We start from the raw sequence: 25545 nt of genomic DNA on the forward strand, positions 1-25545 counted from the left end.
CCACTTGATTGGAACTCAGGAGATGGGAGTCCTGTTCCCACCTCTGTCATAGACTTGCTGCGTCATCTCTTTCCACCTGTTTCCCCATCTTTAACACAGAGATACTTCCCTGGTTTGTAAAGCATTTTGAGATCTGATGTACTATATATGAGCTACTTTGTACTGTCAGGTGTTTGTACAGTGCCTAGCACAACGGGGCCCTGATCCTGCCTAGATCTGTGTGCTGCCACGTTGCAGATATATCATTTTCATTGTGCACAGTGCAAAATATGAGACTGTCGTCCTTCAGAGGTGGTGAAGTCATTTAACAAAAGGGCTAATGTCATCACTGGATGTTATAAACAGGAGAATCTTGAGTAGGTGTAGGGAGGTTATGGTACCTCTATATTTGGCACTGATGAGACCACTACTGTATCCAGTCTTCGTGTCCACAATTCAAGAAGGATATTGATAAATTGGTGAGATTCAAAGAAGAGCCATGAGATTGATTAAAGGATTGGAAACTTGCCTTATAGTGGTGGACTCCAGGAGCTCAATATACTTAGCTTAACAAAGAGAAGGTTACGGGCAACTTGTTCATAGTCTTTAAATACCTACATGAAGAACCAAAATTTGCTCTTCGTTCTAGCAGACAAAGATATAACAAAGAGATGTTCTAGTTCAAACAGAAATTAATTCAGGGAAGTTCTGTGGCCTGTGTTGTACAGGAAGCCAGGCTACATGGTCACAATAGTCCCTTCTGGGTTCATAATCTATGAATTGGTACAATAGTTCTTCTTCGAGTGCTTGTTCACGTCCATTCCACATTGGGTGTGTGCGCGCCGCGTGCACGAGCGTCGGAAACTTTTTCACTTAGCAGCTCCCAGCGGAGCCCCCCGAGTGACGCCACTGCGCCGTGCATATATACCCCTGCTGGCCCGACCCCCTCCAGGTCCTTCTTACCGTCCGTGGTGGCGTTGGAACAACCTCTCTCTCTCTCTCTCTCTCTCATAGAAGAGCAGTCCCCTAGCCTTTAGAGTAGCTGTTATCAGTTCGTTAACATACCTATTGTGGACACTTAAGTCATTAGGTGCTTGGAGGCTTCCAGCACCCGCCCCAGGCTGCGGGGCATGCCGCAGGCCCACAACTTCAAGGCTTGCGCCATGTGCCGCAAACCTATGCCAGTTAGTGACCCCCACGACTCATGTCTACATTGCCTGGGGGACAGACATCAAACTGAACGGTGTCGGATTTGCAAGGTGTTTAAGCTAAGAACAAGGAAAGAAAGAGACTTTCGTCTAAAGCAGCTGTTGATGGAGGCCGCATTGCAGCCGCCGGGCCCGGAGCGCCCAACACCGGCTCAGGCTTCCTCGGTGCGTAGTGCCCCTGAGCCGTTGAGAGACCCGGCACTGGCTAAGCACCGTAAACTGTCGGCCCCAGAGCGCCAGGCTAGGCCCTGGCACAGCCAAAAGGAATGTGCTGTCATTCCCTGCACAGGAGGCCGGCACCTTCCAAGGCACCGAGCGCTGATAAGAACAGGAAGGCCGCGGTACCGGCTCTGACACCGGTGTTACCGGCAGCACAAGCCCCACCAAGCCCAGACCTAAGTGACCTCAGTGCAGAGAATGGGCTCGAGGGCATAACAGATCAGCCCTCTACGCCTGGCACCTTTTGAGGCTGCAAAAGACCTCATCGAGCTGTCGGAGGCAAGCCCCCTCCCATATGGGGAGAACCCTCCGGCACCCGTGCCCCGGGTGCCATCAAGGGGTAAGCCAGCAATGGTGTGCCACTTGAGGACACCGTCCCGGTGCCTCTCCCGGAGTTGGTCCCGGTCGAGCTCCGACTCCGCGGACTCACAGTTGCCAGTGGCCCAGAAGGAGGTTGGGGCACTGGCAGTGGGTCGGCGTGAGGAAGCACCGGAAAGGGCATGCCGCTTTCTGGCACCACCCAGAGACCAGCACCAGGAGGAGTTGAGACAGCCCTCGCCAGAGGACTCCTGCAGATGGTCCAGGGAATGCCAGTCCCACTCCCGGTCCCAGCCCTGGGGATACCGGTACCGCTTCCGCTCCACCAGAAGCCGCTCGTTCTCCCGCCCGTGCAGATCATTGGCACCGCCATGGCCTTCGTGATCGGCATCGCCGCAGTCCGGCGCCGATTCCAGCCGCTATAGCTACCTGCACCAGGCCCCAGACAGCAGGGACCCTCAGGTGGGCTGGCAACTGCAATGGGGGCCGCCAGGCCATTGGCCCTTCTGGACGCCCTGGGCCTATCAGGAGCGCCAACGGGCCCCGTCCAGGGCAAGTTACTCGGTGCAGCGGTCCCGGTCCCCGCACCCGATGGCAGACAGTGCTGGAGGCTACAGTTTCCAGGCCTCCAGCATCCCCCCAGGATAAATGGGAGAAACCGGCACCGAGTCCGGTGCTGTCCCATGGACTCCCGCCCCAGCCTGAGCCGGAGGCCCCTCCCATGGGAGAAGGGGAGCAGGAGGACCAACCGGAGGGGGTCAAGCAGCCGCTAACCTCCTCGTCTTCCCCAGATGAGGCAGTGGCGGGTACAGAGGTGTTCGGACCTCCACCGTTAGACCATAGAGCCCACCAGGAATTGCTGCGCAGGGTCGCTCAGAACTTGGGGTTGCAGGCCGAGGAGACGGTTGAGCAGGAGGACCCCATGGTGGACATTTTGAGCCCCGAAGGTCCATCCAGAATAGCGCTCCCGCTCATTAAGACCATTCAGTCCAACTATAAGACTATATGGCAGGCCCTGGCCTCCAGTGCTCCCAACGGCCAAGAGGTGGAGCATAAATACTTTGCCCCTTCTAAGGGCTATGAGTTCCTGTTCTGCCACCCGAGTCCATGCTCCCTAGTGGTCTCAGCAGTAAACGAGAGCGCCATGGACAGCAGGCCCTGGCCCCTAAGGCGAAGGAGACGAAACGCCTGGACCTTTTTGGCAGAAAGGTGTATTCATCTGGGGGCCTTCAGTTGAGGATTGTGAACCAGCAGGCCATCCTCAACAGGCACAATTTCAACTCCTGGGCCGCGGTGGGGAAGTTTAAAGACACCCTCCCCCAAGGTTTCCAACAGGAGTTCATGGCCCTGGTGGATGAGGGCAAGGCAGTAGCCAAGACCTCTCTCCAGGCCTCCCTGGATTCGGCAGACACGGTGGCTAGAACAGTCACATCAGGGGTGGTCATGAGGCTCTCAGCGTGGCTCCAGGAATCAGGCCTGCTGCCCGAGGTCCAGAATACACTCCAGGACCTCCCCTTTGAAGGGTCCAGGCTCTTCTTGGACCAGACAGACACGAGGCTGCACAGCCTCAAGGACTCGCGAGCTACGCTTAAGTCGCTGGGTATGCACTCCCTGGCGACCCAGAGGAAGCCCTTTAAGCCGCAGCCTCCCCCTCAACGCCACTACCAGCCTGGCCATAGGCATGAGCCTTACTGTAGGCGAGGCGGGGATAACAGGCGACAGTGCAACAACAATAGTAACAATAATGCGTCGGGCCAGAACCAAGCCAGCACAAACCCCAGCCGGGCACTAAGCCAGGCTTTTGAAGGTGCACCCGAGGACAGCGTACCAGACCAGTCACTGGATCTGTCCCTTTGTTTCCTGAACCACCTTTCCCGTTTCTCCCGTGCGTGGTCCACCATTACGTCAGACCGTTGGGTCTTACGCACGGTGCGGAACGGGTACTCGCTGCAGTTCGCCCACCTCCCTTCCCCATCCCTCTTCAGGGACCCCTCTCACAAGCATCTCCTAGAGAAGGAAGTCCGCTCGCTGCTAGAGGCGGGGGTGGTAGAGGTGGTGCCGCACAGCCTATGGGGGAAGGGGTTCTACTCCCGGTACGTCCTCATCCCCAAGGCCAAAGGGGCCTTCGCCCCATCCTAGACCTGCGCGGGCTCAACAAGTTCCTGGTCAAGGCCCGGTTCCTCATGGTCTCTCTGGGCACCATCATCCCTTCCTTGGATCCGGGGGACTGGTACACTGCCCTCGACATGAAGGATGCGTACTTTCATATCGCCATCCACCCAGCGCATCGGCGGTTCCTACGCTTCACCATGGGCCAAAAACATTACCAGTCTAGCCACGGCCCCAAGGGTGTTCATGAAGTGCATGGCAGTGGTGGCGGCCTTCTTACGGAGGCAGAGAATCAGGGTGTACCCGTACCTCGACGACTGGCTCCTGGTGGGCCGATCCTAGGCGGAAGTGCAGGGCCATGTGGAGGTAGCCCTGAGATTGTTCCTCGAGCTGGGGCTCCTGGTCAACGTCCCCAAGTCCACGCTCGTACCCACGCAGAGAGTGGAATTCATAGGGGTGGTCCTGGACACGGTGCAGGCCAGGGCAAGCGTTCCACTATCCCGATTCTGGGCTATCCAGCAAGTGGTGGCCTCCCTGCGCCAGTTTCCAATGACAATGGCCAGGTGCTGCCTGCGGCTGCTGGGCCACATGGCAGCATGCACGCACGTGGTCAGGCATGCCAGACTGAGACTCAGGACTCTGCAGGCGTGGCTCGCTTGGGTGTACCACCCAGGCAGGGACCCCCTGGACTTGGTAGTGACAGCCCCTAGGGACGTGCTGAACTCCCTGCTGGTGGTGGCAGTCCCAGCCTGTGGTTTGCGAAGGCATCCCCTTTGCCGCCCCACAGCCGGACCTGACGCTGGTGACGGATGTGTCAGACCACAGGTGGGGGGCTCACCTGGGGGACCTCATGACGCAGGGGTTGTGGTCCGGAGCACAGCTGTCGCTCCATATCAGTGTGAAGGAGCTCAGGGCGGTTCGTCTCGCCTGCCAGACCTTTCACGCCACTCTGAGTGGTCACAGCGTGACAGTTCTGACAGACAACACTACTGCCATGTTTTATATAAACAAGCAGGGCGGGGCCTGTTCCTCGCTGCTCTTCATGAGGCTCTCCTCCTCTGGGACTTTTGTATAGCCTACGCCATTCTCCTCAAGGCGTCCTATCTCCCGGGGGTGCGAAACAAGCTGGCGGACTACCTCAGCAGATCGTATCGCATGCACGAGTGGACACTCAGAGCGGATGTCATGCTTTCGCTCTTCCACAGGTGGGGGTTTCCCCGGGTAGACCTGTTTGCCACCAGGGACAACACCCAGTGCCCATGGTTCTGCTCATTCCAGGGCCACAGCCCGGGCTCGGTCGCAGCCGCGTTTGCAATCCCGTGCGGAGGGGGCTTGTTGTATGCGTTTCCCCCGCTGCTCTTGGTACACAAGGTCCTGCTCAAGGTACGCAGGGACAGGGTGGCCGTGGTCCTCATCGCCCTGGCGTGGCCTCTCCAGCACTGGTACACAATGCTCCTAGAGTTGTCTGTGGAGGCCCCGGTAGTCCTGCCCCTACACCAGGACCTCATCATGCAGGATGGTGGGCAGCTTCTCCACCCTGACCTGCAGTCACTACACCTGATGGCGTGGAAGCTCTGTGGCTAAATGCCTTGGAGAGCCAGTGCTCCCGTCCTGTGCAGCAGATTCTGCTTGGCAGTAGGAAACCCTCTACCAGGGCTACCTATATGGCCAAGTGGAAAAGGTTCTCCTGTTGGTGTGAGCCCCGACAGGTGCAGCCGTGCCAGGCCCCAGTGCAAGCCATTCTCAAGAACCTCCTGCACCTCAAGCAGCAGGGGCTGGCCCCGTCCTCACTTAGAATGCACCTGGCAGCCGTCTTCGCCTTCCATCCGGAGTTCTCAGGGGGCTCGGTGTTTTCCCACCCAATGGTGGGACAGTTCCTTAAAGGGTTGGAGAGGGTGTTCCCGTACTCCCGCCCCGCAGTTCCTCCATGGAACCTTAACCTGGTCCTCTCTAAACTCATGGGACCCCCTTTCGAGCCCCTCGCTACCTGTTCTCTCCTCCACCTTTCCTGGAAGGTGGCATTTCTGGTTGCCATTACCTCGGCCAGAAGGGTGTCCGAACTGAGGGCCCTCACCTCTGAGCCACCGTATACAGTATTTCACAAGGACAAGGTGCAGCTCCGGCCGCACCCCAAGTTCCTCCCTAAGGTGGCCTCCCAATTCCATTTGGGCCAGGACATTTGTCTGCCAGTGTTCTTCCCGAAACCCCATACGGACCTGAGTCACCGCAGCTTGCACACCCTGGATGTGCGTTGAGCACTGGCCTTCTATTTGGAGCGCACCAAGCCCTTTCACAAATCTGCGCAGCTGTTTGTGGCTGTAGCCGAGAGGATGAAAGGCCTCCCAGTGTCGGCACAGCAGATTTCATCTTGGATTGCAAGCTGCATCCGGGCGTGCTCTGAGCTCGCAGGTGTTCCAGCCCCAGCGGTCATGGCCCACTCGACCAGGGTGCAAGCGACTTCCATCAGGTCCTGATCCAGGAGATCTGCAGAGCAGCCACCTGGTCCTCGGTGCACACTTTCACGACCCGCTACGCGGTCAACCAGCAGGCCAGAGAGGGACGCGGCAGTTGGCAGAGCGGTCCTCCGAGCAGTTGTTCCATGACTCCTACCCTCCTCCAGAGGTAAGTTTGTGATTCACCTAATGTGGAATGGACGTGAACAAGCACTCGAAGAAGAAAAAACGGTTACTTACTTTCTCGTAACTGTTGTTCTTCGAGATATGGTGTTCACGTCCATTCCACCACCCACCCTCCTACGCCTCTGTCGCAGTCGCCAGCAAGAAGGACCTGGAGGGGGTCGGGCCGGCAGGGGTATATATGCACGGCGCAGTGGCGCCACTCGGGGGGGCCCCGCTGGCCCACCAGGAACCACTAAGGGAAAAAGTTTCCGACACTCATGCACACGGCGTGCGCACACCTAATGTGGAATGGACGTGAACAACACATCTCGAAGAACAACAGTTACGAGAAAGTAAGTAACCGTTTTTTCTTAAGTTATAGTGAGAGAATAATTTTGGTGTCTGTGTAGGTTCTTATTTTGATGCCTCTCCTTGTAAAATCTGTACCTGATCTCTTGACTTGCAGCGTGCTAAACAAAATATATCTAGAAGAGTCTATGCTTATGTATGTAAGCCTGCTTAAACAGACTGTGATAAACAGACAGTAATAAACCATTGTGGTTGCTGACAGATATTGTCAGTGGGATAGTGTGACAAGACCAGTGGTGGTAACTTTCATTTTCACTGAAACTGAAAGAAGATCTGAAGAGTTTCCAGAAATTACTCAGGGTACTCTCCTGCAGAGCTCTATATTCACCGGTAGTTACATTAGTGCCTTTGTAGTTTATTGCTACTGACTTCTTGAAACAATGTGCTGGAGTTGAACTCCAACTGAGAGCTGTGATTGAAAGTGCTATCAGCTTTCTCTTTGCTGCTTATTAGCAATGTGTAGCATAAGAATAGCTTGTTTCAGACTAGCTTGCACATCCTTGATGCAAGGGATATATTTAAGTATGTTTAAGAAATGTCCAAGCACCCCACACACTCACCTGTGTTATGCGAAAGTTAAGGTTGCAGTTGCGTATTTGTGGAGCGTGCGTTACCTTCCAAGAATTAGAGTTAAAGTTAGAACCTAGGAAATTCAAAGACAAAGTAATATTTCTCAGACAAGGCACAGTTCACTATCATGGGCTCCTTTAATGTGATGATTTGACAAATGCTAAATGCATTAGGTGCCAGACTCTGCGCTCTGTGAAGTTATTGCTTCACTGTAACAATCAGTCTCAACAGTAAAGCTCTAACTATTGGGCAAAGTCCTGCACATTGTTGTGAGGAACTTTTTAAGTGGCAGAGATGAGGGTTACACTGCTTGGGAAAAGTAAGGAGCTGGTGCAGAAGATGTTTTTCCAGGACATGTTAAGAAGCAGAGGCTTGTTCCCCTTTCTGTAGTGGTGGGGGCAGTATTTGTAAGTTTCTTAAATACAAGATCATGAATAAAAACAGGATTAGTGGTTCTTTTCCCAGCTCTTTATTCCACCACCTACTATTGTTTTCCCTGAAATACTTTCCATTGTCTGTTTGGAAAGCCCTGCGGATAATGATTGGATGTAGTGATAGAAAACCCGTAAGTAGACTTTTACTCCAAACCCAGCGCTGGCTTCCAACTTAACTTGTTTGCTATCTGGGGAGCAGTCTGCATTTATCATTCAGCATAGACTTTGCCCTCTTATCTCCTTCAAAGCCAACCAGCTTTCTACATCAACTGCCTGGCTTACTGCTGATCCTGCAGCTGTCTGAGCCTCATTCCAGTGGCTCTGCCTGGTGTTACTAGGCCAGTATTGGGTATTGTTGTTCCCTTCTGTCTGTTTAATTTAATCTTTTTCGGGGGGGGGGCTGATTTTACCTGTTGTCTATAAAGAAAACTTTCAGGAGATACTATCAAGCCCTTAAACACCTTCTCCACCTTTCTGAGGTGCCAGTTATACTAATAGTTTCAGAAATCTGAAGTCAAAACATATTAATTCTTGAAAAATTAGTACTAAATAGGAGAAACCCCTAGTTTGTATTAACTTTGATATCAAATATAATACCTGTTACACTACTGTTATACAACCTGAACTGCAGTTTACAGTAGCTGGTGGCGTTAGTTTTGTCTGTCTGTCTGTTTTTAAAGTTGGCTTCAGAGGGCCTTACTTTCAACAATGGGAATGCAATTACGTGTCCTTACTTATGTGCTCAAATACCAGGCTTTTACAGACAAAATGATCAGTAAATGGTTATACACTGAAACTTAAATTCTTAGTCTGCATGTGCAAATATATTTGTATGTACAGACCAGGTTCCCTTTTCTTTGTTCGTTCATTACACGTGGCTATACTCATCTAGCAACATGTACATTTTTATCATCGTTCACAGATAGGGAGTAAATATGAGTTTGAAATCTGTGGCTGTTCCTTTTGGAAATCTGAGGATCCTTATTAACTCTTCTGAGCTTTACTATGCCTTCCATTGCCCTATTGGCCTCTGATTGTGGCCATTTTCTTTGTTAGAATAGGACTGGATTGAACTCTCTTCAAAATCCTTTAATACTGCTCCTTAATTGGCCAGAGGGATAATTTAACTATAGTAACACTGTGTAACATAATCCAGTCAAGGGAATTACACTGTTTACCAGCTAATGAGAGAACTGTCAAAACCTGTTTTTGAGAAGGGTATATTTACACAGTTTTACTGATTTATGTGCACTCTGGGGTTAGTTATAAAGTTAAATGAATGTTTTATGTAGCTTGTTTCTAAACTGAAGATGTTTCAATTGACAGCCAGGTGGGAATTGAGAATTTTCAGAATGATCAGAAATGGAACAACAAATGGTGCAGTTATCAGAGTTAAATCCACATAGAAGTGCTGGGGAGAGAGCAGCACTTCGCTGTTGCTGTCTTAAGTAATTTCTTGCCTTGACGATTGGTAAGGGAAAACAGAGACACTTCTAGGCAGCCAGTTCAAATATAATCCCCATGGCTCTAGTGTCTGAGAATCAGGCTTTTCGGGACACAGTGTGCAATGGCTTGCTGGTCTGTTTTTAGTTCCTAGTGGACAAGTTACTGCGTCTCAATAATTGGAAAAAATATTGGTCTCAAAGGCTAAGGATTGAATGGGCTGTGGAGATTTCTACTGCATCTGTCTCAAATAGTATAACCAGCCTGTGGAGCTATGGATAATTCAGTATCTTTCAACCCACCTATACACACAGGCTGGAGTTATATGTTTAATATATTTTTAAATTTTGCATTTCAGGTAAGCTGAAAGATCTTGGGAACTTGGTTCTTCGACCCTTTGGCCTGTCGACAGAAAATTTCCAGGTCAAACAGGATTCCTCAACTGGCTCATACTCCATCAACTTTGTTCAAAATCCAAACAACAACAACAGATAGCATGAGCTAGGCCTGCTTCTATTAAAAAGCTGGCTTTTAAGCTTTGTGACACCATGCTTGCAACTACCAATAAAAGGGTTCAGCAATCATTTAACATGTAAAATCACTTTATCCAAATGAAAATAGACTTGAGGGTAAACATTTCCACTTTGGTGAAATGTTTAAAATGTGGATGAAAAAGCAAGTCGTTTGATTTCCCTTTTGCAGTGACAGCTTTATGCCCAGAGTAGGGTTTTTTTTCAAGTGCATTATTTGTCTTCCCTAATAAGGAAGTTGGTTACCCTGGCCCATTCACTCTCAGCAACATCAGTCTAGCAAGCAATTCAGTTGGATCAAAATGCTCAGATGCCTGTAGCCCAAGTTACAGGTGTGTCTCATGGGTGTCTTGTGGTGTTAGTGAATCTATCAGAAGTGCTTCTCTCCACTTAGGCAGTGGGTGTCCCAGGCGGTGGCCATGGAAGCAAGCTGACCTCTGTGGCATAATTTATCTTCATTATAATAAAGGCTTGATGTTTCTGTTGGGCTGATTTGTGATTTTTGTCCTGTATTTTGGCCTCTCACCAAAGGTAACCTTCAAATTTTTAAATGAATATGAACATAAGTAACCTAAAAATAGGAAAGCAAATTTGCAAGACACTGGTTTAAAAAAAAATTGCAAGGCTTTTAATCTTAACATTGTCTTATAGAGTTTGTCATTAATTTTTTCTTGGGCAACTTGGCACCAGTTCTCTACTTTATCTTGATACTCTCGGGAGACTAGTTGGAAGCTACATGCAAACTGCCTTAATATTTTTGGTGTGTTAACTTTTACTATGAGGTCAGTAAAATTCACCTACCTGGTTCAGTACACGTTGTGTGCTTTCTGGTGCTAGGATAATGAGATGCAAATATCAGTGATGTTAAAGTGATTGCAAAAATGTCTTCAAGCTGTATTGGAGTCTCTGAATCTAGGAAAGGTTTAAAATATCTCCGCAGATGTACTAGTCAAATATTGTGGGGTTTGAATTGGGATAGGGTTGTGGTATTTTTGCTAGCTTGTAGCTAAGCATATTTTTTTCTGTTTTGACCCAGTTTTATAATAGTAAGGCCAAAACCTTGATGCAGCTTTTAAATTACCATTGATTTGAAAATATCACTTATTTAAAATTAATAACTGAGCAATAGCTGTTTACTCATTTTCAGTTCTCTCCTTTAACTTATTCCTGAAACTTTTTAGCTGCGTGCACTTGACTTCAGCTTCCTGTCACCATAGATTACTTTAGAACTCACATATCTTGAGCCCCATTTCCAGTGATGTGCCGGAAGGGGGGCAGTCCCTCAAGCTATTTCCTAGCTTTTATTGTTGGGTTTTGAAGTGCTGCTGATTTCCTTGTGTTTGGGAAGATTTGGATTTTGCTTAGCTATTCATAAAAGTTGTCCGGCTGCCATGCAAAGTTCATGGGCTAGTTTTTGTCTCTGGCTACCTGGTACATGCTGTCTATATAGCATCTGTTGCAAACTACCTCACATCTGCAGTCACTGTGTATGAAGTCCATGGGGACTAAACTGTCAATGGAAAAGACCCTGGTTCACATTGAGGCCTGTGCGGACTTTAAGTTCTTGTGCATAATTAAAGTGTCACTTCACTTAACAACAGAAAAGCCGCTAGGATTTCCATGTGTTTAGACATTAGTCATGAATTGCGCTAGTGGAATGGGGTTTTATTTCTCACAGAAGGCTCAGTCCTCTGCCCAGTCTCTGTTAGATACAGCAGAGGTGGAGGAGCTCTGAAGAGACTGGTTGATCCTGGTGTAATTGAGAGCAGCCATAGGGCTGCTTTTAACTATAGCTTGGCTGCAACAGCCCCAAAGAGCAGTTTGCCAGAGTTGAGGGGGATGTCAGAACCTGCTATGCTGGTTTTGTCACCTGGAGATTCTGCCTACAACAGGGGATTCCTCTGCTAGTTGTGTAAACAAGATTGACAGCCTCTTTGCACTAGCAAAGCAATGCAAAGAGGACGTGATGGAGCTGAGGTTTGCACCCTGAGGTTTCAGTCTACTACCACTTCAGAGGGAAAAATAACAAACCTTTTGTAAATATAAAGTAGACTTTTAAACTGGAGCATTCCAAACTGATTCTGGACATTTGACATTTTTACCTTTTTTCTTGACTGGCTGATTAATCAACAAATAGCACTGGTGCTCACAAATGTAAATCGGATGTGTAAAGGCACAGTCAGTGATTTAACAGCCTGATGCCTTGTCTTACAAACTATTTAAGGGGTAGATTTCTTTCTGCATTATATTCCTGCTTCAGATTTTTAAAGGGTTGCAAATATTTTACATGCATGAGGGGAAATTATTTACCTTACAGAACAAAGTTTAAAAAAACAAACAAACAAAACAAAAAAAACCTTGAACGACTACCTGATACTACTAGTTTTGTTTTTTGCAAGTGCACAATCACCATGAACTCGTGGAACACAGAATAAGCTTTTAAAATGTAAGTTGCAGTATGTAGGTATTTAAATGACTTCCACAAAGGACTGTAAATGTGAAGAATGACATCAGGTTTGTTGGACAAGACCTATTTTCCATAAAACCATGTTGACTGGCATTAATTATATTCCTGTCCTTTAATGCTATATTGATGGAATCCCCTATCAGCTTTTCCATTATTTTAGCCTGACATCAATCCCAGACAACTGGCTTATACTTCCTGGGGTCATCCCACTTGTTCTTTCTGAATATTGGCACAACATTAGCGCTCTTCCAATCTTCTGAAATTTCACTGGTATGCCAAGATCTATTAAAAATTAACACCTGCGGGCCAGAAATCTCCTCAGCCAACTCTTTTAAGACTCCTGCTTGCAAGTTATCAGGCCTGCTGATTTTAAAAATGTTTAGCACTAGTGGATGTTGTTTTTATCCACCTGAGTACCAATAGACTGGAAAGTACTTCATCCTTATGAGACACAAAAACATTGTCCTACTTCTTTCTAAATACAGAACAGAAATTTATTGAACACTTCTGCCTTTTAATTTTATCATCTCTTGCTGTAACTAGGCCTCTACCATTTCTAGGATTTATTTTGCCCCTAATATATTTCTTGTCCTTAACCCTGCCAGCTATGGATTTTTCCCCCAGAGGTCTTTAGCTTCACACCTTATCAATTTTCTATAGTTCACAACTTCTCATTTATATTTCTGTCTATTCTCCCCCTTGTTTTCATTTCTTATGTATTGCTTTTTTATTTCTAATTGCTGCTGTTACCACTGGAGCAGGATGGGCTCTTAGCCAAAGTTATCCTCTTTCTTGATTGTGAAATTATGGCTTTTTGGTCATCTAATAAAGAACTTCAATTTTTTAAAGAACTCCCAGTTTTCAATCACATTTTTCTGTTTCAGTTTATTCTTCCCAATCAATTTTGTTCATAATTTTCCTCAGTTTTGAAAAACTTTCCCTTTTGAAGCAGTGGGTGGGACTGTCCGCTGGTTGCTGATACTGAACATGAGGCTCACTGGTGTTTAGATGCAATAATCACTGGACTGGAAGTTGGTGGCTGCCCTTTTTCTATCATAATGAGGTGTAAAATAGTTATCTGGTGTTTCGCTCAGGTGCAATATTTTGTGTGAGAAAATTATTTAAAGTGTTAGGAAGTTGGACATTTTACTACTGCCTGCATGACACCTCCCACATACATCTGCCAAATTTGAAATCCCCCCATAACACAATTTTTCTTCCCACCATTAGACAAATGTTTAAATAGTAATTCATCCTGGTCTCTGGTTTGATTCTGTGGTCTGTAACAGGCCACAGCCACTACTTCTTCCTGACCTTTGTAGTCACATGTTGATCCACCTACAATCAAGATGCTGTGGTTCAAGTTATTGATAACTAAATAAAACTACTAACTGTATTAATGTAGTGCCACCCTCCCCTTCTAACCTAGAACAAGCTCTATAACTTTAATGTTCCAATCATGTGACTTGTCCATCCGGGTTTGAGTGATGCCAATTATATTAATTGTCTTCTCATGAGTGAGAATTTCCATTTCCTCTTGCTTGTTACCAGGCTCTGAGCATAGGTATACAGGAAACTGAAAATTTTTGTCACTTCACATTCTTTGCCATGTCAGTTCAGTTTGTTTACAGTATGCTGAGTTTGAGCTGCATTTGTTGTCTTAGCTCCCTTCCCTTGCAAGGCTAGTTAATGGCCACCTGGGTGCTCCAGCTAGTCTCCAACTGAGATGATTAACTCCCCCTTGCCCATCTCTGAGATGCAAGCCATCCCCTTCATACACCCTCCCCTCCCACTGGAATGTGTCCCAGTGTTCCTCAAAACCTTCAGCTTCACACCAGTTGCACAGCCAGTGGTTCCCCTTCAGTATTTTCTGCCTTTCACGCATAGGCCAGAAGAATCCAAGATCGCTTGGACTTTCCTCCTCTTTAGCTCTCTTTCAAGACAACTTCAGTAATCTATCATTTGTGTAGTTCTGTGTGATGATGCATCATAAATTCTAATTTGTATCATCAGCCGTGGAGACTTGCCAGATGACTGCATGATCCTGCCCAATCTTGCAGGTACATCTCTAACTTTTGCTCCATGAAGATAGCACACCATTCCCAAGTCTCCCATTCTGTGTGGGGCTGGTGACTGATACTGTACTGAAAGGCACATTGGGCTTTCTAAATTAATTTAATAGTTAATCTTTGGAGGGGCTTTAAACTGTATGTGAGTTCTTTGAGAAATACTCTGTAATCCCATTTAACCAGGGGAAAAGGCACCATTTGGCGAGCCTTCTGTACACCCTGGAGACAACTGTGCAAACCACTTCATAGCAGGCCGTACAACACTTTTTATCAAAATGTGTTCATTCCAATTTAAAGAGCACCTCCATTGTAGCTTAATGTAGAAAACTAGAGGGGCTCTCAATGCCTTAAGAAGTTCCCCCTCCTAATCCCTCAAAACTGTAGCACCAGGTTGTGCAGCTCAAGGTGGGAGAGAATTCCAGCATAGTAAGCTCCCAGCCAACCCTGGCACAAAATGATTGTTAATCTCAGCCTGATAAATAGACAGTCTGCAAGCATGGGGGCTTTGCTCAGTCCTCTTCTCCAGTTCTAACCTAGTTGGTTCCTTCATGCCTCCCAGAGTCTTGACAAAGGAAGAGAGAAGGGATGCATTTAACTGGGTCCTTCTCACTTATGAACCTAGTGATGCTGCCCCCCCCTTCCATTCCATATTCTTATCTCCTTTCTCCCTTCTGATGGAGTAGGACTGCCCTATTCAAACTCCTCCTGTCTTGCTGAGGCTCCAGTGCATTTATAGGCTGGAGACACAAACACTTCCATCTGACTGCCCTAATGCAGGGCACCCCTTAGTGTTTTAAAGCCCAGCCTGTGAAACAGCTTTCCATCAATCTCCCCCCTTACCCTTTTTACCCTACTACCCACTGCCCCTTCGTGTGAACAAACTGTGCACCCTAGAGCAGTGGTTCTCAACCTATTAATCATTGCCCACAATGTGTTACCTGGGCCACAGGTTGAGAACCACAGCATGCCCCCAACCCCATACCACTATGCCCAGTGCCCCCATCCTGGAGACCCCTCCACACAGTGGGGCCAGGAGCAGAGCTCTGGTGGCAGGGAACTTGGACCCTGTTGTGCAGGGCTGGCTGGCAGCCCTGACCCCAGCCCTGAAGCCGGACCCAGTTGTGTGGGGCCAGTGGCAGACCCAACCCTTGCTATGTGGATGCTGCCGTGCGGCGGCCCTGACCGCTGCTGCGTGGGGCCAGCCGGCAACCCCGGCCCTGGACACGCTGCCCTTTAGCACACAGCTGGGCTGCTTTGTGAACACCTGTGCACCACAGGGCCCAGCCTGCATCACAGAGGCTGTACCACCCTGTCCTGATTAAATGGCCCAGGCAGCACTCCACTAAAGCCCATCCTCAACTGCTGTAAATCAGAGGAGCTCTACTGACCAATGAAACTGTCAGTCTGCACCGTCTGAGGATCTGGCTATTAGACGCTGGACACTGCGCTAAGGGGCAGGCAGCTTAGCTGTACTTCCATCATACACACATGGCTGATAATTAATTTACATTAGTGAAGCACCACTGCATGAAGTAGGTGCTATAAGCAGCATCCACATTTCAGAGGTAAGGAAGCAGAGACACAAAGGCTTAGATCCTTAAAAGTACATCTATGCCTACTGTCTGTTAGGTGACAAGTCTGCCAGTAAGGTACTGACATTTTCAAAGCTGCTGCTCAACTGCTGTCTAACTTGGTTGGCACCAATGTCCCCATGAGTTCGTATTTGCAATGCTGGTTAAATGCTGAGGCCAAGACCACAGCTAACAAACTGCTCAGAGCCACAGCTCCAGTCAAACCCTCAGAGGCACCGCAGCAGCCAGGCATTCCCCCTCGCTTAATTTGACAATCTCACCGTCCACTGGGCCCATTTCCAGAGGTATGCTCTGAGCAAGCCTAGCACATGTTACGTGCCAGCCCCAACAGTGGGAGGGCTGGAGGTAAACCATCAGTAGGTGGACGGGGAGCAGAACACCCACACCCCAGCTGCACAGGGCACAAGTCCATGTGGGGAAGAGCTATCCAGCAAGAGACAACTTTTAGTTCCTAGGGCTTAGGTGCCCAACTCCTGGCAAGGGTTCATGGCTAAAGTTCTTAAGTGAGGGAGGTGCCTGTCTCTGACCTGTCAGCCAGGTGCACCAGGTCAGCTGTTTAGGTGCCCACACCCCTCTCCTCTTGCTGTGGCATTTCATTCCTGACTAGTTTTAGGCAGCTGACCCACCTTCTGAAAATCCCTTTTCTAGGTACTTAATTATCCCCATACAATTTATGGGGAGCCTGGGCATTTAGCTTAGGGCTGAAAATTCCACTGAGTGGCAGACAACCTAACCAGTTAGATATTGCAACAGTGAGTGGAGCAACACCTCACTACCTTTAATGATCTGGGCCTATGAGATTAAGGGCCTGATTCTCCTCTCATATGGTAGTAAATTGGGAATAACTATTGCCATTAGAGTTACACCAGTTTCTCACTGGTTGAGGTGAGCTCTGGGTCCAAAGCATTCTTCCCAGACAGAACAGACCTTCAATGAGGTTTTGCTAATTAGCTCTAACATAACAATACAGGAAGGAAAAACTGCACAGTGCACACATCCCCAAGCTTTTAATTAGCTACACCAGCCTTAAGAGATTGTTCTGATAACTGAGTTTGATTGCTGGCTTCTGCAGCTGAGAACCAATTACATTAAAGTGCTAACTTTTGAACAGTAGGTGAAATTAGCACAGGTGTATTTAATGTGCAGCATTAATACATGGGTCATTCAGTTGCTTTGCATGTGTTTTGGAATAAGCCCAACGTTGACTTCCTTGTTCATGTTGAATTCTTTGTGTGTGCAGCCCTCTACTCCAAAGGGTGTACTTGCCAGGGAGTATGACTAGTTGTGGGTTTGTCAAGAAAACAGCTTCTCGAGACACAGTAAATTGTCAGGTTCTAGGCTTGTGGGGCTTTAAGCCATCAGAGTCATTATAGCCTATCTTGACAAAGCAAAACCTGTGTATTAAACACTTAAAACAGCTGAAAACTGTTAACCTCTCACTTCTAATTGTGTGTGTTTGGTGGGTAATCTTCCCAACTATAACTGTGACCATTTTCAATTGAGACTCAACATCGGATATCCATACTTCAGTTTTCTCTCTCTCTAGCAATTGGCTCCTTGAGAGAGAATTTAGAAAGCGGATACTCATTCAACTGAACATGTGGCTTGGGGGCTTGAAATAGGTTTTACCTTTTTTAGCTCCACTAAGACTATTAGGTCAGTCTGTTCCTGGGCAGGACTAGAAAACCGGATTTCATTTTATACTTCTTGCTGTCTGCATCATGGTGAGTCCTTCAGCCCTTCTTTAGGTGACTGGAGTGACTAACAGTCCCATATAAACATGATTCCCAAACTACAGCAGACTAAGAATGTGACTTGTTATTAGCAGCCAGCTGCAGTACAGGAAGCCTTTTTCAGATCCCCAGCATTAACCATGGTGGTTGATCTGATATAAATATTTACACATTGTTCAAGGTCTTTTTTTCTAAGCGGCTTCTGGGATTAGAATGTAAAATGCCCCGTGTAGCTAGAACCTTAGATGCTGGAAGATATGTTACATCTGCAGTAGCTCTAATAGTGTAACACAGTAGCTTCAGACTGACCCATCAATCACCTGAGAGGGCAGGAAAGAGGGGATTCTAGTCGATTCAGGGCCCTGGAGGCTGATAGCTTTTCTAGCAGCTAACCACAAAACAGCATTCTGAATGTACAGCATCTAGGCCTATTTCATTCCCAGACTTCTGCTAACCGATACCCAGTGGCAAAATGTCGTCCAAAAGCAGAGAAAGAGTACGCACGTGTGCACGCAGGAGGAGGGATGTTTGCATTCTATTTATCTAAATGCTTTCTCAGTGTAGCTTTTCCCAGTGCATCATCTTTTAGACCTAGGGTTAGAAAGGTCCAAACAGTCTCATTTCAGCGTGGGGATTTTAGGTTCTGGCATTTCTCTCAGCGTGGATTCAGTTAGCCGTAGAAGAGAGGTTGCAAGTTCACAGTGACCACTGTATACAATACAAATGTATACCTCTATCCCAAAACACGTAATACAAGCAGCATCCCTTCCCCTCTCCCACTGCATCTGCAGCTCACAGATCAGAACTTGCCCCTATGTGAGTAGGATTGTGCCCCCTGGGGTAGTATCAGTCACTGAGCCAAGACACTGCTGGTAATGGATGGTTTCTGATGTGATCTTACATTTCCAGGAAAACTGTATTTTGAGATCAAAGCATGGCACAGTGGCCCAATATATGGTGCCTTTAGTCTGTACCATTTCTCTTTCCTATGTGAACCTATCAGTAACAGAACCAGCTGAGCAATGTTGGTATTGCTGAGGTCTTGCATTCACCTTAATTCTGCGTGGATTCTTCCTCTTTCACAATGGATTCTACACAGTCCCTGCTTCTTTCCCTGCTCATTACTTGGGGCCCTGGCATTGACCTAAAAGTGGGCACATCAGCAGCTAGGTATCAGTAATTACTTAGCTGCATTTTGAAAATCAAATTCCTGAACCCTCAGCTGGAGTCAGAGGCCTTAGATGAAGGGTACAATTTCAGAATTGCCACCATTAATCCTTGGCTTTGAAAATTTATCCTAATTTCAGAATTGCCAAAACCTAAAAAGCATAGATGGTTCCTGTTACACATTCAACTTGCTCCCTTTGCAATTTCCACAGCTTGTGTTTCAAGATTGTCTTAGGCTATGAGTCTGCAGCACAAGTAAAGACCACAGAAACTCCGGGGCTTGGGACAGAGGCACGCAGAAAGGAGTTATAAACAGGGCTGCAGGCAGCAGTTGAAGTATCATAGCTGCCAGTGCTCTGTCTAAAAGAGGAAATCAGTTTGTTCCTTTTTCTTGTACCATGCAGCATGTTGTATCTCTACATCCACTTCCTTTCAAGAGTCATTATTACGCAGTCTTCCTGCATGAAGAGATAAGTGAGAAGACGGTGACTGACAAGTCTATTTGAAAACAACTTCAGGGAGGACAAGCGAGCAAGAAAAAAAAAAAGAGGGAGTGGCAGTTAATATGAAAGTTCACAGTGGCCTGTTGATATTCCAACAGCTGCTTGCAGGGCTGCTGACACTGCTCTGCAATTCTGTTGACATTCTCAGTTTCCTTGCGCTCACACACTTAGCATTTGTCAGTGCGTGTATTTCTCTGCCACCCAAATGAGGATGGAAAGAGAAAAGATGGTTTCTGGAAACAATGGCCCGTATTCTCCTCTGCATTAGGACTGCTCTATGCAAAGCAGCCCTAAAGCTGCCATAACCAACGATGGGCTATTCACTTCAATCAGGGGAAAACGCGGTCCTCCAAAAGTAAAGAACAGCTGTAATAGCTACTATCCCCTACAGCTGGAGGGGAGGGCATGGCTGAGGAAAAGGGGGCATGGAAATGGCTTTAATGTATCTCAGCAATCACCAGGCTGACCACTCCATGGGGTCACCAGGAGCCAGACTGTTAACCTATGCTGGGTAACTAACCATTGTTGGTATGTCTGCACTTGGAGATAGGGATGTAATTCCTAGGTTGAGAAAACAAACTTGCACTAGTTCTGATCAAACTAGTATGCAAAAAAATAGTGTAGCTGTGGTGGTTGGAGGGGCTAGCTGCCCTAACTCTGTACCCGTCCAAGACACGGGCACATATGCCGATGGCTAGCCCCTCCTACTGCTGGCACCACTGGAACTAACCCAGCCCAAGACCACAGAGCATAAAGGTAATGTAAAGCCATCTTTGTACCCCCTCCCTCTCCTGTGAGTTTCTTGGCTGCATCTGAGGGTATGGATGAATATTTCTATAATGCAATTCTGGTACTGCATTGTTTACCAGACCTCTAATTTGAGAGTATGGAGGTCATCCAATATTCTCTTTTACCATAGTACCTCTCTTTCTATAATTCCTCCTGCATGACTGAAGGCTCGCCTTGATGGAATCCATTTTCCTCTTTCCCTCAGAGGAAACTGTACCCCTTTATACCGGCTTCCCACTATTTACCTGGGAAGTGCTTATAAAATCTGCCTGCATCATGAAGTTCATTAAGGAGCTGTGACACATACTACTCTGCCCTCATTAAGCATCACTTTGTTGATGCTTCCAGGGAGCAGTAAACAGGAGTCTACATGACATCATCATTGGTAGGGATGGTGTTACTTTTATACCTTCATTATAGTGCTACCGTAGTGAGGATTAATCAGTATGATATCTGTAGAACTCTGTGAAATAGATATGGTTAATTATGCTCATGGGTTCCATGGCCATGAAGCATAAGCAAATGACTCCCACAGTGAGGAGCGCCAATGTCATGAAGTTATTAGTACAATTACATTTTAGCATGATTTCCTCTCTTCACCTATTAGCCTAATGAGAGAAAACCAAGCCAGGAGAGACTGCTGTAAGAATGAATGACTAATGGGAGAAAGAAGATGAGAGTTCCTATAATCAAAAAAGCCGTAGAAAAAGGAACATTTATAAAACGAACAGAAAAAGCATATGCCATATTTCTAGTCCACACAAGAGACTGGAAGAGAGAAGATATGACGCACGTCACCAAAAATGTCTGAACAGCATGGAGGATAGATCCCAGGTAGCTGTCACGACAGACTGGGTGCATTTGCACAATCATTTAACTCCAACAAATTAGTTTTAATACTTGGGAAAGGTATCTGGCTACCTCTATTATCAACTGTATTGCACAGCTGATCTGTCACTTCAGACAAATTGTACACCATTGAAAGAGGAAAATGCTTAGTCAGTAACTTGCTTAATAAACATTTCCAAACAGATTTCTTACCTACTTTATATTTGATTAACTTAGACACAACTAAAAGATGTGTTAGTTTTCCCTAAGTATGGAAGATTTAATTTGCAGGAATTGAGAGCATTTTTTTCTTTTACCAGACAGTGCAGCTCCTATAGATTCTGGCATTTGAGGAGATATGCAACAACTTGACCCTATGCTACAAATGCTGTGCTTTTTTTTAAGTGAATTACCCATCATGGCATAACCAGTTCACCTCCTTCAGGGAAAATTATGAGGTAATGCAACTCAATGTGGGGAGTTTCCTGCCTAAATGGAGAAAGATTCCATTACCCTTACCTGCAACAGATGGATTTGTCTGAAGCTGTTAATATCACAAGAAACCAGTGACTGAACTGCATACAAAGCTTGTTCTTCAAAGGCCTCAGCTCTTTCCTGTGTTCCAGCAGCTTTGTGCAACACCATCAGAACAAAGTGGCACCAAAGACAGCTTTAGCTGGTCAGCAGACAATTCCCCACTCCATCGGGGGATACATGGGTGGCACAGAGCTCTTGCTGTGGCCAATGCAGGGGGTATAGCCATTGTATCCCTCCGCTGAAGCAATCCCCATCTGCCATGGTGTACCTCCATCTTGAGCTGTACCCTGTGCTCCTTGACTGCAGCCATAGATCACAGTCATCATATTTTCTTTGTTTCTGCCTCTTCATGGTGTACAGTATCTTTTCTCATTGTCCATGCTGGGGCTTTTACTATTTCTTGTGGAAAGCATCCAGCCGGTCAAGGAAGATTTAACATGCACCAGCCACATGGGCCAAACTCAAGGTCGGACAGTGTTCGTCAAGTAGGAATTTAGTCTGGAGGATGCACTCTCAAGAGCAAATCAGCATCCCCACTTTAATTCAGAAAATGTAACAGACATAAGATGTAATCAAAACCTTCTGGGTTAGGAAAGGAAAAGGAAACATAAAGGAAAATTATAGCATAGAAATGTTCCACATGATTTCCCTTCAACAAGTGCTGAAAAAAAATCAAGGCTTTATTTGAATAAATGTTACACAACATTCTTTAACATTTACCTTTGAGCAAACCTTAAAAGTGAATCTTCCCCGCCCATTCAAGTCTACAAAATGAAGGAGGCATAGTGACCATTCAATATACAGACAAAAAGGTAGCACAGAGCAAAGCTTAAATATTAAGCAACTAAAGCCAAAAAGTGAAAAGCAATACATTACTGTACTTCCCAGTCATTAAAATATTCCTGACAGTTTCACTTCAAAATGAAAATCTGGTTTCAAACAAAATGGCTGCACTACTTCCCATGAAAATAAACTCATTTTTATGAGCAAATACAGTTTGCTACCTTGTCTATTTTTTAAGCTATTTGCTTAATTTACCCATATTCTCCAATGCAGAGACTTGCATTTCTCTCACACGATAATGTTCTGTATACTCCAACTGATGTGTGCTAGCGCTCTTGCAGGAGAGGCAATAAGAGCACTGGTTAAGAGTCAGATGTCATATAGGCAGGCACTACTGGCTTCCACACACATCATCAATCATTTCTATCCTAGCATGGAATAACCCTGCTATTACAGTCCTGGGCCTTTTTCCTGAGCAGAAACTGTTTTGTGCCATGTTGTCTGGTGTGGTTTTGTTTTCACGTGGATAAAAATGACTCCCCCAGTGGGGATGAGGATCCCCCCGCCCCCCAATATCTACCTGTAATACAATCAGAGTTTGGTCTCCAGAGGTAAAAGGCTGGCACATTAACTCACTGCACCCTGTCCCCCTCTCTCGCTAAGGCTATGTCTACACTAGAGCTAGGGGTGTGATCCCAACTTACCTACACACGCTTGCATGAGGTGTCACTAAGCTACCGCAAGTATAAATAGCAGTGTAGCTGTGGTAGCATGCGTAGCTGCAGTGGCAGCATGATGAATGCAAACCTGCTTGAGACTGGTGGGTACAGTCTAGGCTCCACTAAGCTATGGCTCTGCTGCTGGTACCCATGCTACTGCGTCTACACTGCTATTTATACTCACGCTAGCTCCATGAGAATTAGCACGTGTATGTGTACGGAAACTGGGAATCACACACCTAGCTCATAGTGCAGATGTAGCCTAAGAGTGAGATGCTTTAATTTATAATATATCTTGGTCACATTTTGGGCAGTGGAGCAGGACCAGACTGCTGACCCTCTGCTTTGACTACATTAGAAAGGAAGAGTACTGCAGAACAATAATTACTATTCTCTATTTAAAAAAAAAAATCTGCAGTTTATTATGAAAAGTAGCACAATTTGAATCTACTGTACAACAGCAACGTGCAGCTACAATAGTTTTTGAAAGAAACAGGTGCTATGGTTTTGGTTTTATAAATAAATTATGAAGTTACCATGAATCAAACTAAAATAACTACTAAATCTCTAATATAGAACTGCCTTTGACTATATGTACCACCAATATATCTTTCCTGGCTATAGATTATTGTTTCCCTGCTCTGCTAAAAATATGGATTTGTTACCAAATACCAAAGCACAGGGGAAAAAATATACATCTATGGTCACCATGATTTGAAATCAAAGGTTACTTAATTCATGATCCATGCACACAGGTTATGAAACCATATTTGTGCCTTTGGAAACCAGAGACTTGGAAAAGGTGATCTCTTTTCAGATAGATCTCTCTGTAGAAAGATATTTTACATTCCCTGATAAGATCAGAATATTAGTAAGTAGGAAAAGAGTTTAGTACAAGCCTTTGCATTTCCATGGAAAGAGGAACTTGTACTTTATTAGATCTTTAGATTATGTGCACATTTTCATTTCTCCAAAATAAATATTTACTCTCCCAAGTCAGGCATCCTGTGAATCCCCTTCTATCATTAAGAGCAGCACAGGAAACCATATTGTCAAGAAAATGTGCGCACAATGTTAAAACAATCAGTGGCAAATAAATTAACAAGCCAATACTCTAGCAGTACGGTCAACATTCACTAGCTTCAGCTAAAATAACTATTACTAAACATCTTTTGGAGAAAGGAAGAAAGAGGATAAAAGATTTGACCTTCTAATTTTGATTTAATGATATTCAAAGAAGTTGATGCAATGCAAATCGAGCAGGGGGCTGGACTCTTGAGGTCCCTTCCAGCCCAACATTTCTCTGATGCTATTAAATCAACTACCATTAGAACCACTAATGAAAACTCTTGTTGTACTAGCTGCCTGCATGAGCTCTATTCTGGGCTGGAAGGGATGAGGGGAAAACAATGACCTGGCAAACGACTGCTATCCTCTCTTAGCAGTATCCATTCTTGAATCCCTTACTGCTATAGCATCACAAGCAAATCGAAATGACTGTACTGTCAGAGATGTAGCCCTTCTTGATATGTTTTCAACAATCCTCAATTCCCAAAGTGTTATATCAGCATAAGAATAGAACAACCATTTTCACAGGGGAAGATTTTTCCCATAAATTAGAGATACATGGAGTTACTGTTGTCATCCTACCCATAACCTCTCTGGGAAACATTGGTCTCATTTAACTAGACTGTTCATATTTTACAATACAGCTGCTTTCGGACATGCTTTAGATCACGTTATAGCTCTGCTAACACCCATACTAAATACTAACTAAGCCTTGGAGAATGGAAAATGCAGTGCTAAAGTTAAGAATCAAAACAAGAGTTCAAAAGTTACAGTCATCTTTCCAGGCAATTGGCTCCATCACTGGGGCCTGTCAAACATATTGATTAGACCATCACATTAAAAAAAAATTATTCGCAGTGATTCTTCATACTAATAATTCAAGTGGTTCCTTGCACGTACACTTTGTATAGTCTCTCACCATCTCATGCATCATTTATTGCAAAAAAGTTTTATAAAATATTTCCTAATATCTTTTTAAATTTCGAAGAAAATGTACAATAGATACAGGTGCCCCAATGGGATTAGTGGGGGTGGTTTTGTTTAACACATTCACCCTGCCCTTTCTTCCCTCTGTTTAAGATTTCAGAGGAAAAATATGACAATTCAGTCTCAAATTTTTGTCGTTCCTGATGAGCTGGTGTTCTTCGTGGCAGTGTGGTGAGGTTCCATCAAAACAGCAGGTGCCTAGTGTCTCTGAGCTGAAAAGGGGAGAGAAAGGGAAAACGGTTAACCTTCTTCCAGGGTATTGCATATGTGGCAAGCAGAATCTGAGGTTGTCAGAACAGTTATTGTTTCACCTGTTACATTTGGTGCATTCCACAGTAAGAGAAGCTGGGTGGTGGAGGGCTGTCTTAAAATTGTTATAAAACATATGCAAGTGAACAGATCCTTCATCTGTTTGGAGTTAAAAGCCCAAGCCACCAGCCCAGCCCATTTTAAATATCACCCACTTTCAACATCAGAGAAGCTTAGAGGTTGTTAATCAACTGGGA

The 25545-nt window shown here is 46.0% G+C and overlaps 2 protein-coding genes across 3 annotated transcripts in view; one reads left to right on the forward strand and one right to left on the reverse strand.

The window, feature by feature from the left end:
- Positions 1–10198, forward strand: part of TTC1 (tetratricopeptide repeat domain 1) — a 46390-nt gene extending 36192 nt beyond the window's left edge. The window contains exon 8 of the mRNA XM_074960611.1: positions 9626–10198. Coding sequence (XP_074816712.1) covers positions 9626–9762 — 137 coding nt within the window. The 3' untranslated portion in view covers positions 9763–10198. The remainder of the gene's footprint in view (positions 1–9625) is intronic.
- An 11949-nt stretch (positions 10199–22147) lies between these two features.
- The window catches only part of PWWP2A (PWWP domain containing 2A), a 39562-nt gene continuing 36164 nt past the window's right edge, over positions 22148–25545 (reverse strand). For both annotated transcript variants that reach the window (XM_074960614.1, XM_074960616.1), the window contains exon 3: positions 22148–25251. Coding sequence is in view for 1 of the 2 variants with exons in the window: in XM_074960616.1 (XP_074816717.1) it covers positions 25238–25251 (14 nt within the window). In the remaining variant the exon portion in view is untranslated. The remainder of the gene's footprint in view (positions 25252–25545) is intronic.

Source organism: Natator depressus, chromosome 8, assembly GCF_965152275.1.
Source record: "Natator depressus isolate rNatDep1 chromosome 8, rNatDep2.hap1, whole genome shotgun sequence".
NCBI classification, from domain to species: domain Eukaryota; kingdom Metazoa; phylum Chordata; order Testudines; family Cheloniidae; genus Natator; species Natator depressus.